We start from the raw sequence: 18,312 nt of genomic DNA on the forward strand, positions 1-18,312 counted from the left end.
GTAGAGTTGGAAGGGAGCCTGAGGGTCATCTAGTCCAACTCCCTTCAATGCAGGTGAAATATACTCAGAGTCGCAAAGTGATTTCATGCTCTTTATTCAGCTCATAGTGGTGAGGAGGAATGAATGAAAGTCCCCTCAAAGTATCTGCTTTATATACATTATTTACACAATGGGCTGCACATGATTGGCTAATTCTGGAATTATACTGTAAGCCAATCAGGTTGTGGATTCACTTATATCTGGAGCATGATTGGGTGGTTCCTGCCAACCAATCAGACTGCTGCATTGTTCTAGGACCAATCAGACTGCTGCATTCTAAATCCTATTGTTCTAGGACCAATCAGACTGCTGCAATTTGGATCCTATTGTTTTGGACCAATCAGACTGCTGCAGTTTGGATCCTATTCAACTCAGTACATAACAGCAGGAATCATAATTAAATAATCCTTGGCAGATGTCCATCCAAATTCTGTTTAAAAACCTCCAAAGAAGGAGAGCCCACCACCTTCCAAGATGGTCCGTTCCACTGTTAAACAGCTCTTACTGCCAGAAAGTTCTTTCAGATATTTAGTCGGAATCTTCCTTCTTGCAGTTTGAATCCATTGTTTCAGGTCCTCCCCTCTGGAGCAGCAGAAAATGAGTTGCTCCACCTTCCATGTGCCAGCCCTTCAGATATCTGAACATGGCTGTCATGCCACATCTCAGTGATCAGTTCTCAAATGTATCTGCTCTTAAATGCCACACCATTCCAGAAAGTACCCCTTTACAAGGCAATGTGAATGCTGAATTTGTGTGTGAAGTGGGAGAGCAGGGACATGAATCCAAGCATGATACAGAATTTCCTGCCTTCAATTTCCATAGATGGTGGTGGTCTATCAGTCTCTAAATGAAGGTTGCCCTCCATCACTGACCTGAGAAAGCCATAAAAGGTTTCTAAGGAACCCCAGAACTCCCTGGGGATAAACCACTGTTCTGGAAGGTGTGCTTGTGAGTTTAAGATAAGGAAGTGTCCCCAGGAAAGGAAGACTTCAGTTTTGTCTGAGGTTTGACACAGGCTTTGATTGCAGGCAACCTGTATGTGGAATCCACACAGGCTGTGGGCCAGAGGAGCATGGCAAATTAGCACAGCTGAGTAAACCAGCTCATTAACCTTACACCTCACTCTGTTGTCTCGGCTAACAAGTGCTTTTGTTTGTGGATTTCAGAAGCTGCTTTTAATTAGGTGAGGTCTGAGTGATTTACAAAATTAATCCCCATGGAGAAGCACTGGGCATTTCCCTGGCATTGCCTCTAGAGAGTGTGTGGCATAAGAAAAAAAAAAGAGGAACTTGTTTAAGGTTCAACCACAAAGCAAATCTCATTATTCTGGAAAGTGGGAGGGTGTTGGTTGAGTGGCAAACCCAATGCGCTTTATATAGGTATGCTGTTGTTTTTTCCAGACACTACCTCTGGGGGGGGGGGGTGATTCCTGCAAAGTTAGTTTTCAGGGCTGGTGCCCAAAGAAAGAAATCTTAGGGTACAAAGACTGATGTATGGAGAAAATCTCAATGTCATCCACTGCCCTGAAGGCATCTAACAACAGGGCAGCTGTGCTGTTGGAGGAGTACTCTTGCTCTCCTCTGTTTGTTCTGAAGTCTTTTTTTTTTTTAATGGTTTCCCTTATATTGGAAACAATGGGAGTGAAAGAAGAGAAAGAGAGTTAGATTGGCTCCTGTGCTGGTCTAAATTTCACCCCCATTTGAAGGGGTGCTTGTGTGGCTTTGGAGAAGCTCAGATCCAATCCATTTCCCCATCTTCCCTTGCATGCCTCCAAACTGCCCTAACAAGTCACCTTGGGGGCCCAACTCACATCAGAACTGCAAACCTGGTTGGTCCAGGTTTTGGAAGTTGTTGCAGTGCTGGAGAGGATCTGGGAATACGACTTCACGTCCCCCTCTTGGATATCAGAGCTCTTTCTCCAATCTCCGGAAGTAAGCAGCAATGTATCCTGTGACCCCTGGGAAATTCTCCCAAGAACTTTAGGACTGCACCCATAGTAGGGTTGCCATATGTCCTCTTTTTCCAGGACACACCCTCTTTTTCATGGGTAGAGTCGTCATAGTGATCCATAGTTAAAAGTAGAAGTCGGCAAATGTGTCCTCTTTTTTGCTCTTCAAAATATGGCAGCCCTAAATTAGTTGCACATTTTCTAGTTGATCAAGTGATTCATTTATTGATTAAATCTGCATTCATATCCAAAGGAGGAAAGGGAATAGTTAGTGCAGCAGCTCAGAACAAATTAAATGGTGCACTTCATGATAAAGCATGAAACTCAGTGCATAGAACTGATACCCCAAGAAGCTCCATTGGATACCTTCCTATTTTCCTAATATGAAAAATGGTGACTGCAAATAGTTGTGGACAGTTATAAATAAAGCAAACACCTCTAGTTCCATGGATCCAATTTACATTTTCTGTATAGCAGCGTAAAGAGTATTCACTAGGCTGTAATTAAATGTTTAGCATTGGTGTCATGTAATGCATTATTACTATTCGATAGTATGCCAAATAAAAATGACTAAATTCATATTTATATGCAAGTTTGTAATACACTTTGTAAGAAATTCCTTGTTGATTCAATTAGGATTTTAAGTTCCAAAACTTTCAGAAGCACCTGTCAATTATTTGACTTCTTAGCCAGCCAGTGACATTTCTGGCTTAGCCCTGTAATAAAACAGGAACAGAGTAAGATATATGTGGTCAGTGTTGCTTTTCTGGTATTGTTTCAGAAAGTGCAAAACAGGTAGGTTCACATTTACATGCAAACTGAATCAAATTTTGCCCCCAGTTCATGGTTGCTGGATTAGAATTCCTGACAGGCTGGTTTTGCATGTGGATAGATTTTTTAAAAAACATGGGAGTACCTTCAAACATGTGATACACACACCCACACCCAAAGCAGCAGTGCCATTTTTCTAGAAAAAAGGGTGCTGGAACTCACCTTGTTCTCTTATAATGGCATTGGCACCCACAAGAGAGGTGCTGGAACTGAGTTCTGGCAAATTCCAGCTGGTAAAAAGCCCTGCCCAGCAAGGGCAAATTTAGGTCACTGCAAGCAGTGTGGTCGGACTGGGGATGCAACCAAAAAGGACACTTTCTCAAAGATTCAGAAAGGGGGCGTGAAGGCTCTAACAGGGTCCTAGGGTCCTCCACCATCCTTCTCAAAGCTGGGCAAATACTTACTGGGCTTCAGGAAGGAGATGGATGGCTCTAAGACCCTGCCAAAGCCTCTCACCTACTTCCCAAAGCCAAGGCCAACCCCTGCCCTCAGCAGTCCAAAATGGCTCAGTCTAGCGAAAGCCACACCTGTGATATGGATTTTGCCTGAGAAGAATAATCCCAGCCCCAAAGCACCATTTCCCCTTATTTATTATTATTTATTTATTCAATTTATACACCGCCCTATACCCAGGGGTCTCAGGGTGGTTCACAAACAAGACCACAACATATAAAATCAAACCAAAAACAATAACCCAGTAAAAACAAAACAAAAAAGAGCCACATCCTGAAAGGGTGTTGGATGTCAATACTGTTATGTACTGAAGTCCTCACCCTGGGCCAGCAGGGGGATACTGTAGATAGTTATGCAAATAAGGGATCGAAAGTGACGTTCAGTGATTGGATAGTTTTAGAAAATTGTTACAGTTACGTTGTACTAGAGCTCTATATAAGCAGGCTGACTGAACCCTTCAGTTCTGTTCTGTTCTGGCCTGTGAATAGACAAGAGCTGTTTGAAGAATCTCTGTGTCATCTGATATGTTCACCCACAACTTAACAAATACGATCAGCCAAAGGCCTGCATAAAAAGGAATGTTTTTGTCTGGCACCTTCTCCTTCTTTGCAAAGCCAATCAGAACAAGCTGCACACCCAGCCACCCAAATCAGCTGCAGCAGAGCAGAGGTGGGATCTCATTCCTGTGGATGAATCAATAGTCCTTTTTGTGCAATTAGCCTATGAATAGGGAATGTGTATTTGATGAAAACTGGCTCTTGCCTGTTCAATTTTCCAGCTTGTATTATACTACTATTATTATTAATAGTAATAATAACATCAGCTGCCAGAGCTGGCCTTCGCAGCCCCGAGGAATGAGTGATCTTAATATTAATGCCTGCTGTATTTCAGCCCCTAATTGTGCCCTTTTAGAGGGATCCTTTTAAAAGTTCACAAAAGCTGTTTCAACGAGGAGAAATTGAATGAGGCCTGATCATGACAGCAGGGAGCTCTCAGGAGAGTCTAGCGAGCTGCAGCTATTAAAGTCTCCAACAGAATGCTTTGCCTCCGGTGGTAAGAGAGAAGAGTCTTTGGAACCATTTAACGGTGGTTTGCTAGATTCAAGGATATAGGAAAGTGGCGTATGTACATTTTGCACTGAAAAAAAAATATGAATTTGAGGGAATGAACAGTATGGATTGCCTTGCCATGGCCTCATGCAAAGACTCCAAAGCTCAGAATAACGAAATCACATATCTTCCAAGTGTCCCAATTTTCCAGGGACAGTCCCAGAATTAAGAGCAGAAAACAAGGTTGTTTCATATTCCATGTGACAGCCTTTGAGATGTCGAGGGAGCCTACAACTGCCTCCCCTTCTCTCCCATCCCTGCACTAATACGAACACCAGTTACTCTGGGGCCCAAATACAGGAAAACGCTGTTTGCCTTTCAATGCTGGCTGTGGGTTTCCCGGAGGCTGACCACTGCAGGAAGTAGGATTCTGGGCAAGATCAGGAATCTGGTCTAATCCAGAAGGATTCTTCTGTTTGTATGTTGTTTGCATTAAACCCAAGTCATGCTTATTCACTCTTGTTCCTTGCTACTTTTCTCCCCACTTTCCTCATCCCCCAACTATCAAACTTTAAACCAGTGTTTCCCAAACTTGGGTCTCCAGCTGCTTTTGGATTACAATCCCCATCAACCCAGCCTAGTGGTCTTGCTAGCTAGGGATGATGGGAGTTGTAGTCCAAAAACAGCTGGAGACCCAACAGCTGCTAAAATTCTAGGCATAGGATAAGGCTACCAGTGGCTACTAGCCATGTTGTCTATGCTCTGACTCCACTGTCAAAGGCAGCATACTTCTAGGGATCACAAGTGGGGAGAGTGCTGTTGTGCTCAAATCCTGCTTGTGGGCTTCCCATGGGCGTGTGGTTGCCTTCTTTAGAACAGGATGCTAGACTTGATCTAGCAAAACTTTTCTTACATACTTATTTCTCATGCTCTCCTTTCCCTTCTGCCTGCAGAGCAAAATTACAACCTGGCTGCACATAGGTAAGGTTGTCGAGTGGGCTCAAGGAGGAACGGGGCAGGAGGTCCAGTGGATGCAGGCTTCCTGAATGTATTGGGGCATTTAAAAGTGACGCCTCAGGGCGCTTGTGGTATTTGAATGCCAGTTGATATCTATATGGCTCTGCTTCCGGCATATGTTCTGGTGCTTAATATATAACAGTGATGTGTGTAAAGCGGCCAGCGGAGACGGTGACTCATCCATCCTGGCAATCTGTTAAGGCAAGGATGAAGTTTATTTTTACAGGCCAAAAGGTATTGAAGATGATCGTGATTACATTTAGCCATTGCTGCATCTTGTGGTAGCAAAGTCCATCGTCAAGAAGTCTCTGAAGAAGTACTTTCTTTTCTCTGTTCTTGCTCTCCCAGCTTTCAGCTTCATTAGATGTTCATGAGTTACAGCATTATGAGAGAGTAAGGAAAACTTTTGTCCATCCACTTTCTTTGTGATGTTATTGTTACCATTCCTCATAGTTCCATCCCCTTGATCATTTTGGTGGCCCTTTCCTGGACCGTTTCCAACTCTGCAATATCCTTTCTGAGGTGAGGCGACCAGAACTCTATGAAGTATTTCAGATGTGGTCACACCATAGGATTGTATGTGAAACAAAATACAGTCATACCTCGGGATGAATATGCTTCAGGTTGAGCGTTTTCGGGTTGCACTCCGCGGTGACCCAGAAGTAACGGAATGCGTTACTTCCAGGTTTCGCCGCTCACACATGAGCAGACGCTCAAAATGACGTCACACGCATGCACAGAAGTGGCGAAACGTGACCCGCGCACATGTATACGCGTCTTATGTTCCTTTCAGGATGCGAACAGGGCTCCGGAATGGATCCCGTTCACATCCAGAGGTACCACTGTAAAAAAATTCCTTCCAGTAGCATCTTAGAGACCAACTAAGTTTGTTATTTGTATGAGCTTTCGTGTGCATGCACACTTCTTCAGATACCAAGTATGCATGCACACAAAAGCTCATACCAATAACAAACTTAGTTGGTTTCTGAGGTGCTACTGGAAGGAATTTTTTTTTATTTTGTTTCGACTACAGCAGACCAACACGGCTACCTACCTGTACATAGGCTTGTATGATAGCATTATGTATAACAGCATTGCAATCTTGCCAATTTTATTTGTAATACAAGGTATGCCTGTATATACTAAGGAGACTTCTAGACCATCACTGTTTTGTGGGAAGGATCCAAGAGCATCTTGAAATTCACCCAATTAAAGTGGATTATAGTACTCTTCTGATATAGCATAAAAAATCCACTTTTTAAAATTAAAAACAAAGAAACTGATTTCCTTATGGTTTGCAAACTGATGGGAAAATGCAGTGCAAAGGATGGGATGGAGGATTAATGAGATGATGAGTGCTCACTGTCATATAACTCCCCCATAAACAGATCAGTGCTGACTCTCTGAGACACGTGAATAGGAGTGAGCAACTGAATTGTGCCTAACCCAGATGACCCTTCACAGAAGACCGTCCTCTACTGGTTCAGTCCAAAGCCAATTTAAAAGATCCCTTTGAAGGGGAAAAATGGGGCTCTTTTTGTTACTACGCAGGCAGCTGACTAGGCAAGCAGTCACACTGCTCACCTGGCCACATTATTCCCCATCCCCAATGTAAATGATTCAGTTGTGATACCTGCATAGCAGGGTGTTGTACCAGATGACCTGTAGGGTCTGTTCCAACCATACATTTCTATGATTCTATAAAGACCAGACATAGTCTAAACACCCCATAAGCTTTGTGCAAGTGAATCAGGATGAACACTGAATAAGCAGGATGTCTGCAGGCAGGGCTGGATTAACCATTAAGCAAAATAAGCACATGCTTAGGGTGTCAAGGGAAGGAGGGCATGACATAAATTTTCCATTGCCGGATTTACCAGGGACCATATGGTGCAGCTGAACCAGGTTGCATAAAAAATGCTCCCAGGATAAATGAAAAAAAAACAAACATGTATGTACACACACACACACACACAAACAAACAACAACAACAACAACAATGTAATAATACAGATTAATGATATACGGTTTTTTTATATATATATTTTGAATTATGGGGGCCCCAAAATCTTTCAAGTGCTTAGGCCCTCTACAGGTCTTAATCTGGCCCTGTCTGCAAGTACCCTGAGATGCTCCTATGCTACCTCCCCAAACTCTCTCCCTTCTATCTTATAGGTACCATAAATAAATGCATCTTCTATGTGCCAGCTGCCCTGGGACCTTGGAAACCATAACCTCCTCTGTGTTCTGTTGCTTTTTTGCCAGAGTGCATGCTGTTATTTACAGATTGCGTTGACTTAACCCCTGCCCCACTCCCTGGGTCCAGTCTATTTGTTTCCTCCATTCCTGGTGGTCGCTAATGCACAAAATTTGTCTCCGAGTCTCTCAACAAGGCTTCCCATTATAAACAGGCAAAAAGAAGAAAGTAAAGGGACAGGGCTCATGGAGCGTTGTGGTTCAGCAATTACTCTCAATCTGTGCCTTCCTCAGTGGAGAGATAAAATGGCTGGTAGCATCCAGCAGGGGATGCTGCAGAAAAGACTATATTAAATCTCATTTTATAGGGGCAAAGAGGTGTTGGGAAAAGATAATAATGTATTCCGCAGGCTGGAATCTGGCAAATAAACATCCGGCTTGGAACGGGATCCGTGTTTTATTTGCTAGGCGGTGCACTTAAATGGTCTCAGCTGGATTGGGATTTTAAAAAGCTTTATGGCTTTAGATTTTATTTACTGCTCTTGTGTCCATCAAAATACAGCTTTACTTTAAAGTGTTTTGGGTTTTTATTTTATTTTATTTAATGGAACAATAACATCACAAAACTCCTAAGGAAATCCCTACTCCATGTACTTTCATACAGGGTTTTTCCCAGATGAGAGTCTTAATTTCATTTTTGAATTTATTAAATTTATATTCTGCCATTCATCAAGAGACCACGGGCCAGTTTACCACATAAAACACAACATACATAATATAATAATAATAAAAGGAGGGGGGAGACAAATACCAGAGAGAAAGAGAGAAAGAGAGAGAGAGAGAGAGAGAGAGAGATGTTTTTGGAGAATTAGATGCATGTTGTTTGTTTATCTGTCTCATTTACATTCCACTTTTCCTCCAAGGAGCTCGAGGTACTGTCCATCGTTCTCATCCTTTCCATTTCATTCTCACAACAACCCTGTGAGGTTGGTTAGGCTGAGAGGTAGTGACTAGTCCAAGGCTATCCTGTTAACTTCATGGCTGAGTGGGGATTTGAACCCTGGTCTCCCAGGTCTACATCCAGAGCTCTAACCACTACACAATGGTGGTACAATATGTCTTTCCACAAATACTGTGCAAGTATTTTTGTGGATGATAGCATGCTACTTGATAAGGACACTGAAAGAGTGGAAATTGCTGGTGCTTTTTATTCCCTCCATATCTGGAACAGAAATCAATGCAGTTGCTTTTCTTTATATGCTATCATTACATAATTGATCACCACCAACCCCATTTGCTTTGTGCTTTCTCTGCACTTAAATGAATGGTGTGGAATAGCACAAGGATAAAATAATCAAGTATGTAAAAATTCTGCCACAGCGAGATGAACAATGCAGCTTTTGTCAGAAGCCAAGCTGCAGCGGAATGGAAACGGTGCTGCATTGAAATCAATGCCACCCTACATCTCTGTTTGTATAGTGCAACTATGGTGTACAAAGACTATATACTCATTGCTTGTGAATAAGTGCATGAGTGTACAGCTAAACTGTCTGGACAGATTGTACACTTATTGAGTGTAACTTGTGAACACCCTTTATGTTGAGGCCGATTGTGGAAGGGTTCAGAGGCCTGCTGCGAACAGCTTCTCCGTGCTCACTTCAGTGCATCCAGAGTCTGCCATTGCTCCTGTTGGGCTTCCAGTAAGCCAACAGCAGCCCAGGGCAGCAACATGGAGGGTAGAATGAGTTTGTGTATGCCCACTAACCATGTGTCACGGGAGAAAGCAGGAGCCAAGCAGCACACATCCAGCAGTAGAAATAGGGGAGAGAAGAAAGATGGTGCAGACAGCAACAGAAGAAGGAGAAATAGAAGGAGAAGGGAAGAACTCAATCTTCCTGTCTATCTGCCTTGGCTTCTGATTTCCACTTCTACCCCATTCTGACATTCACTTGCTGCTTTTGCAATGTAACCCGTGCATAAGCTGGAACATGTTATTGGTTCTTGCTTTCTTTCAACTATTTGTAGTAAAGTATTTATTCAGCTGAAAATGGAAAGGGTGCCAGAGTGGCTTCCAGATATCAGTTCTGCCAGCCCTTGCCATCAGCCTTGTAGTCTAAATGACACGGCACAAAAGGAAAATGGACTGGGGAGGCAGGAGGAGAGAAAAAAGAAAGCTCATACACTAGTTCTTAGTAATGAACAGCTGGAATGGAGAGAGTTCAAGGAGGAGAGGAGCTAATAGTTGCTGGTCTCTCAGCTGAGCCCATGGGGAGGCCCTCTGTTGTAGATAGGATGGAATAACTGATGGTAGATCACAACACTTCTAACCTCTGTCCTACTACCCATTGGATTGATAGTTGACTCTCCATAAGCCATGAAACCGGACACCTGGAGACTAGCCTTTTCTTGATGCTGGCACATGATGTGGTGTTCATTCTGTCTTCATGTAACTATTAACATGGATTCAGCTTCCTCCTTCACCTATAAACATTCATTGAAAGTGTGATGGTGGTGGGCAATCCATCTTTTGCCCCCTTTAGCCACCCTGACTCCTAACACAGCAGAGTGATTAAAGGGTGCTAAAGGGTACCAAATCTATCTTAAGTGACCTTGAGCATGTGCCTTTAGCTTTCCCTGCTGGGATCATCATTCATTCCATGTTCAACTTAATCTGCACTATCCTGGAAGAACAAAGAGAGAGAAGGGAAGCTTTTAGTGCTGAATTTTCCTGCCTCGCATTCAGAGATTTTATTTTTAAAAAATTACCAACATGATTGGGATGCTTGACAGATTCCATCTTTTTGAATTCCAGTATGAGCTGACCTGCTCTTGAACTAATGTAGGAATTGGAACACCGTTGTCCAGAGGTTTCCCAAAATAACCAAAACAATGATTGGTGCGTGTGCGCACATGCACAATCGTATCCTGCTGTCTTCTACTTAGAGTAGACCCATGGAAATGAACAGACCTAAATTAGTTGTGTTTATAGCTTAGGGGCCCACTCTCTTGGGGCCCCCAAATATACCTCTTCTTAATTGTATTTCAGTTCAACAATTACTTTGATAAAATACATATTTCGTTATGTGCAAATGGCTTTAGATACCTATTAGGTCCATAAATTACCATATAGCATAGATTCAACAACAACAACAACAACAAAAAAAAAAAAAACAGTGACAATTTGTTGTTGACAAAGGACAGCTGGACATATAAAGGGCCCCATGACCTTCAGTAGCTTAGGGCCTCATCAAACCTAAATCCGGCCCTGGTTGTGTCTTATTAATTTCAGCAGGTCCTTGTGCAAAAGTGACACAGGCTGGAACAGAGTGATCTATCCACCCCTGCCCGCAAAGTTACTTTGAAGTCTGTTGTGTGTTGACAAAATCAAGCCCAACTCCCTTATACCTTAGGAGCAATCCACACACCGGCAATGAGGTGTGTGGTGCTTTTCCAGCTGCTCGGGATATTTGGCACACGCTCCAGTGTGGGCTATGCTCGCTAAATGGCCTGCATCTACTTGAGAGAAGAAACTCAGTTCTTTGTTAATTAGGAACCCAGCGAGCTTTTTGTTGCATATATATATATATATATATATATTACAGAGAGAAGTGAAATTTGTGCATGGACTGTATTCAGGCTCTTGGCTGCATATTCACTTTATCAGCAGAACACACTGTTCTACTGGGACGCCGATTCTAGGTCAGCCATAAAGGGATCCTTCCCCCATTTTCATGTGTATTTATTTCAGTGTATTCAGGGCAGCTCTTGGAACACAAAACTGAAGTTATTTTTTTTTCTTTCTCCCACCCGCAACCCCTCCACCCAAACCAAAGGATATTGATTTTGGAATAATGACTTCAACACCATGCCCTTCGGTTATGCTGGATACTGATGAGCTCAGCATTTTCTCCCCCAAAGCTAAGGGAGGGTGCTAAGGGAATCCCAGAACTGGGAACTCAGAGGCATCCGGATGTTAACAATTCATCATCGCGGCAATAGGGAAGGCACAGGTTGCATAATGATGCATCAACAAGTCTCAGCTCCTTTCAGGCTTCTTGGGAAGGGATGCTCTAAAAAGTTCATCTGTGAGGTAGAAGAGTCTGAGGGGCAGACTGAGGAAATATGCTCTTTCCTTCAAAAACTGCTGTCACAATTTATTAGTCATTCGTCAAGGTGTGACAGGACTCATTTTGTTTTGCCACAACCAGCTAGTGCAGCTGCTCTTCAGGAATTTTTGAGGTGTGGGTGTTTGTGGAAGATTCAGAATGTGTGGGACTCCTTGGACTTGTTCCCCCCCCCCTTGAACTTCAACCCCCACCTTCCTTTTCAATTCATTGAGTGAGTCCCCTGAGTAGGAATTAAAATTATTGCTGTGTCAAAAAAACAAAAAACAAACCCATCTTCCAATTTCTTGAAAATGTTCTTCCCCTGTGAAAGAGGCTCCAGCGTTTCTGCTTTGTTCTCAGAGCGTGTTATAATTTCCACAGAAGTTCGGTGCGTGGTTTTGAAATTACCTTGTGGCGGCGAAAAAACCTGAGGGTGGTGTGTGCTTTCTCTCTTTCCAGGAAACATTGCACCAGAAGCTGCCCAAATTGGATGTTGTTAAAAGAGAAGATTAGGCAAATTCATGGAGGAAAAGGCTATCAATGGCTACTAGCCACAATGGCTATGTTCTACCTCAGGTGTCAGCAAACATTTCCAGCAGGGGGCTGGTCCACTGTCCCTCAGACCTTGTGGGGGCCAGACTATATTTTGAAGGGGGGGATGAATGAATTCATATGCCCCACAAATAACCCAGAGATGCATTATAAATAAAAGGACACATTCTACTTGTTAAATTGTGGGTGAACATATCAGACGACACAGCGATTCTTCAAACAGCTCTTGTCTATTCACAGGCCAGAAAAGAACTGAACTGAAGGGTTCAGTCAGCCTGCTTATATAGAGCTCCAGCACAACGTAACTGTAACAATTTTCTAAAACTATCCAATCACTGAACGTCACTTTTGATCCCTTATTTGCATAACTATCTACAGTATCCCCCTGCTGGCCCAGAGTGAGAAATTCAGTACATAACACTACTCATGTAAAAACATGCTGATTCCCGGACCATCCACGGGCCAGATATAGAAGGCGACTGGGCCAGATATAGAAGGCAACTGGGCCAGAACCAGCCCCCAGGTAGTTTGCCTACCATGTTCTACCTCCACTGTCAGAGGAAGTATGCCTTTAAATGCCAGCTGCTGGAAACCAGAGGCAGGGAGAATGTTCTTGTCCTCAGGCCCTGTTTGCATGTTTCTCACAGGCATCTGGTTAGCCAGTGCAAGAACAGGATGCTGGAGTACTGACAGGCCTTTGGCCTCACCCAGTGGGACTCTTCTTGTGCCCTGGCTTTTTGTGCTTCCTGATCTGAAAAAAAGCCTCCTGGGAGAGGTTTCCTCATGATACCTTTCTCTGGGTTTTCACTGAAGCCTGAACACTCAGGGAAGCTGCAGAACGCAGGCCACTGGGGAGATGATTGGTAGCATGAAAGAAAGCACACCCACAAACACCCACCTCAAAAGTAAATCAATCTTAGCAAAACCCCTGAAAACTCATGAGAATTTCACCAAAGTTTCCAAATTCCAAAAAGTTGACTTTAAGCAAAGGTTAGTGGGGAATAAAAGAACAAGGTCTGAGTTTTTGTATGGAAGGCCACAGGGGGCAGCGACTATTTCTGACTTAAGTAGATCCATCCAATTTATTCATTTCTGTGAAAGACTTGGCTGAGAAGTTAACTAAGTACCCTCTTTTAAAACAATTCTCTGAAAAGCAAAGCAAGGCTCTTTCTGTTACAAGGGCTCTTAATCCTTTCTCCTTCCAAGGTAAGGAACAAATCATGTTATGGGAGACATGAGGGTTTAGTAAAGGACGGCTACATATTCAGAAAGCATGCTTAAGCTGCCCACATTTATAGTAGGATGTTGTCTTGAGAAACCATTGTTTTCAATCTGCAGCCTTGAGAAAATAAGATAACATGCCCTCTAACATTTTTTTCTGATGAAAATAGGGATGCTAATAATAATAATAATACCCTGCCCATCTGATTGGGTTGCCTAGTCACTCTGGGCAGCTTCCAATATATACCGTATTTTTCGCTCTATAACACGCACCTGACCATAACATGCACGTAGTTTTTAGAGGAGGAAAATCCGTAGGCAGGCCACCCGTAGGCATTCCCTCCATAACACGCACAGACATTTCCCCTTACTTTCTAGGAGGAAAAAAGTGAGTGTTATGGTGCAAAAAATACAGTATATAATACAACATTAAACAGATGCCTTCCGGTGTTTTCTGAAGGTTGTATAGTTATTTACCTCCTTGGCTAAGGAGTCACTTAACTCCATACCTTCCAACATTTCTCTGATGAAAATAGGGATGTCCTAAGGAAAAGTGGGACATTCCAGGATCAAATCAGAAACTGGGATGGCTTCTGTAAATCTGGGACTGTCCCTGGAAAATAGGGACACTTGGAGGGGGCTGAGATCAGGACCTGTCAGTTATAAACATGGGCCATCCATTGGCTACAGATGGTTTTCTTGGCAATCCTGCCCAAATTCATCATTCTTTGACAGGAGGGCTCTAATAATATTGCTGGCGTATGTGAAAGAGAGAGTGGTCTGATGCAGGGGGCTCACCCCATGGGGGAGATAGAGTCAAAGAGGCACTGCTAGACATGTTTGCACAGGTTATAATTTGGGGTTGCAGCAACCCTCTGGGGATCAGTAGGAACCTTTGCTTTATCAGAGGTGTGGAAGACAGCTTTTGTATTGTTGCATGCCACCCCCACCCCAATCTCTGAGTGATGAGACATTCAAAGAGTCCCAGGCACTTTCCCAGAGTTTGTTTTCCTTAGAAAGAGGGAAAGCAGAGACATTGAGGACTTTCCTTCCTGCTGGCTCTGTGTCTCTCCAGGGGAAGGACTTGGGGAGAAATAGTTCAGTAACTGCTTGACATTTCCAGCTTCTGTTGTTTTTTTCCCCGGGAGCTCTGCAGACCCCCTCTCTCCTTCCCTGATAACAGAGGGGAGGCCCCCAGTGGGTGCTGCTGGCCTGTAGCAGGAGTTCACAGAGCTCTTGCGGCAACCAGGAAGCCTCAAGGCGTAGCTGCCTCTGTACAGTCTGCCGTCTGGGATGAGGGGGAGGAAATAATCAGTAATGGGAAGGCACTGGTGAATGTAATGGTAAAGAGGGATTTCAGTTCCCATCATGGTCCCTATGCAGTGTCCTGGCTGGCACAGTCATCTCTCATTCACACTGCTGCACCCTCCCAGGAATGTATTTGAGATGCACCCATGCGCTGTAAGGGTACTGTCATTTATAAGAGGACTGCAGACGTACAGCTCTCACTGCAAGATTTTGCATGCCCCTGGGTATTTGCAGAAGGGCATTTTGTCTTCCTGTATAACTAGCTCAGTCCCTGTTTGGGGGGCACGTTATATGTGTGTACTGTGTCTCTCCCCCCACCATAAAACATTCTCACTGCCATTGTCGTCCAGTTCCAGAAACAGCTGTCCACAGCTAATTTATTTCCTAATGCTGCAGCAATGTTAATTTATAAATTACACTGGTAATTCGAGCTATTATTAATTTCAGATGGTGTAGGGCAAGACTAATTAAAATATGACACCAATTGCCACACATATGTACCAAGGACTAACATTTAAAATTAATAGGAATATTAAGTGTGACACCGGTCTCAGAGATGCTCTGCTCAGTAATTACAACACCCGGGCTGCAAAAGATTTGATAAAAGAAGATGGGGAGATTTAAGAGAAATAAATAAGACAGCTCTATTTATGTCTCTCTTCCTCCTCACCCTTCTGCTATCCTTTAAAGGGATTGGTAAAGTTTCTTCCTTCCTTTTCCCACATTTCAAAATCAAACTTGAACTTTCCAATTTGCAAAAAAATGACTCACTATACCAAAGGTATTTTAATGCTGATATAATCTAATAGTTTTGCATTTTGAGGGAATGTCTGAACTGCAAATGCAATCCAGTTTGAAACTAGTTTATCTCATTTTACTTTATCCCAAGACTACGTACTCACCATACATTTAAAGCACATAAATTCCCCTAAAGAATTCAGGGAATTGTAGTCTGTGAAGGGTGCTGGGAAATGTAGCTCTTTGGGGGCAAATTACAGTTCCCAGGATTCTTTGGGAAAAGCCATGTGCTTTGAGTGTATGCTGTGTGCACAACCTTTGAAGCTTGGGATTTGTAATTTCTTTCTTTTCTTTCTTTCTTTTTTTTTTTTTGGTGGGGAGGGGTGAATTCCTTTTTGCTTATCCCTTTCACGACATTCCAGTTCTTGATATTATTGAGGCGGTGGTAGCAACCATGGCACTGAAACTGGGGCAAAACCAGTTTATGTCTATACCTTAAACATATCCCTAGTACTATGGAGACTCTCTCCTTTTACCAACTGCCCCCACCACTGCAGGAAAGCACTCTTATTTCTTTGGGTAATGTGTGTACAAATGCATGACTCAAGTCTGCTGAAGGGGGTCATCAACGTAAGCTAAATGAGGCTAAGTATGCACTTTGATTCGGCTTGAAAGCCATGGACCGGGGATTTCTCCTCTTGACAGTGAAGGGAACTCCCTGCTCCCCACACACATTTTCAAAGGAGCCAGCGGGTTTGGTGTCTCCCGCACGTGGATTATCAATGGCAGCCTGCCAAGCTTGGCTGCCTACCACCACATTTATATATAATGCTCCTTTCCTCCACATCAAGATATCCGGGCAAACAAATGGAAAGGATTGTTTTAAGGGCTGTATCTAGAACTCCCATCAACAGCAGCAGTGCCAGGTGAAAGATGCATGCCCAGAGAACATTGCGCACTGTTTCTAGGTATCTCACCAGCCACACTGTCCTGCTGCATAGTCAAAGTTGATCCTTTTCTTTCTTCTGCAGCCGTGGGATTCATGAGCGAAGACGAGTACTTGGAGATCACTGGCATCACTCGGGAGCAGTCAGGGGAGTATGAATGCAGCGCATCCAACGATGTTGCCACTCCTGTTGTGCGGAGAGTAAAAGTCACAGTGAACTGTGAGTATTGGGTAGGTTGTTGCAAGGCAGGGTGTAGGTTGCTGCAGCTTAGCAGTAGTGTGTGTGGTGGGGTGCTGGAAGGATTTCCACAGTCTTTCTTGGTGTATTCTCTGTGTTTCTTTGGCATATTCTCTGCACCTTTTAATACCTGCAAGAGATAAATTCATAAGAACATATGAAGCTACCTTACATGAAGCTGGACAAACCTGGAACCTTCTGAGTTGTACCCAATGTAGTGCTAAGTTAAAGTTATGTAGCAGTATACTTGTTTCACTGACAAAAAAACAGTTTTGTGCTAGCAGAATGTCATTGTGCACAAGAATGCATAAGCAGATTGCTGGTCACTTTATTGCACAGCGGATTGACCATTCTGTTGCATGAGTTCTGCTAGTACAACGGTTGTGTTGGATTCCTCTGTTGCAGAACACTAAAACTCAGCCATCCACTAAAGAATGTTGAATATGGTGCCCTGCATGAAAAGTGCATGCTTTGCCTTTGAGCTACAGACCTACATTTGTTGCACCACAGTAAATCTTCCAAAAGGGGGCTGAACAGTAACATGGTAAATTGGGAGCATCTCTTTCTAGTGACATCCCAGCAGAAATGATGCTGCCTAGACCAAATGTCCAGTTCACCCAATGAATGGGTCACACTTGTGTGCATGCTTGCATACTGATTTACACACATACTCCGCATTTCAGAACTCAGACAAGTGCACACATTTCTTCATTCACACACAGGTAAGTCCGTATTCAATTAGGCATACACATGTGTTTGTTGTCACATTCCTGCATGGACTTGCATGCATTTGCACACACGAACGTTCTCAAAACACACATCTTGCACCAACAGGACTTGAAAAGTGGCAGAGAGTTGAGGATGCATTGATCAAGTGGGCAGGAGTTAGAAAGTGGAACTGTGTGGGCAGTGGTAGTGTCTAAGAGATAGTTTGGAACTGGTTCCTTTGAGAATGCGTGTAAAATAGCCTTTGAGTGTTCACTGCCAGGATCTGGTCACTGACTCTTCAAGCGCATCTGGCCAAGGAACCTTCTGCCGTTGGCAGTTTGTTTTTGGCACAAGCAAAACTCTGGCGAGGGGAAAGATCTTGAAGCAACGGCAAAGCAAAGTGATTTTCCAAAGCCACCCCTCAACTTGTCCCTTTCTCTACAGACCCGCCATACATCTCAGATACTAAGAACACTGGGGTGCCAGTGGGACAAAAAGGCATCCTCCAGTGTGACGCCTCTGCAGTTCCATCAGCCGAGTTCCAGTGGTACAAGGATGACAAAAGGTACATGAAGGATTAGTTGCAACTGATATTAGGATATTTCAGCAGGACCTATCCTCACCATCACTGCATCAGAATTTACTTGCTCTCTTAGAAAACTGACAGCCGCTCCACCCTAAGCACAGTCAGCATGGTGCTGGTGGGGTAGATGAGCACATTTCTCTGCAGTCGTTCAGCGACTGAGTGTGGATAAAGAACTGGGGCTAATTCTATGGAAGGATGAATTTCACTTTTAGTTTTCCTCTGTTTCGCATTTCCCCAAATTTATTAAATTCAGTTTGCTCCCATTTCCATAAATAGGGTAGCACATATTTTCTACTAAAAACGCTTTGCACAACAAAACCCATTACCATTTCTGTATTCTTTTCTCTTTCTGTATGTATTTTCAATGCAATTCCGG

At 43.4% G+C, this 18,312-nt stretch overlaps 1 protein-coding gene across 9 annotated transcripts in view; it reads left to right on the top strand.

The window, feature by feature from the left end:
* Positions 1-18,312, top strand: part of NTM (neurotrimin) — a 796,613-nt gene that overhangs the window by 753,815 nt on the left and 24,486 nt on the right. For all 9 annotated transcript variants that reach the window (XM_080983640.1, XM_080983641.1, XM_080983642.1 and 6 more), the window contains exons 5-6: positions 16,490-16,624; positions 17,795-17,915. In XM_080983640.1, the coding sequence (XP_080839766.1) occupies positions 16,490-16,624; positions 17,795-17,915 (256 nt within the window). The remainder of the gene's footprint in view (positions 1-16,489; positions 16,625-17,794; positions 17,916-18,312) is intronic.

The sequence above is a fragment of the Podarcis pityusensis genome (genome assembly GCF_964106645.2).
Source record: "Podarcis pityusensis genome assembly, chromosome: 15".
Taxonomy (NCBI): Eukaryota; Metazoa; Chordata; class Lepidosauria; order Squamata; family Lacertidae; genus Podarcis; species Podarcis pityusensis.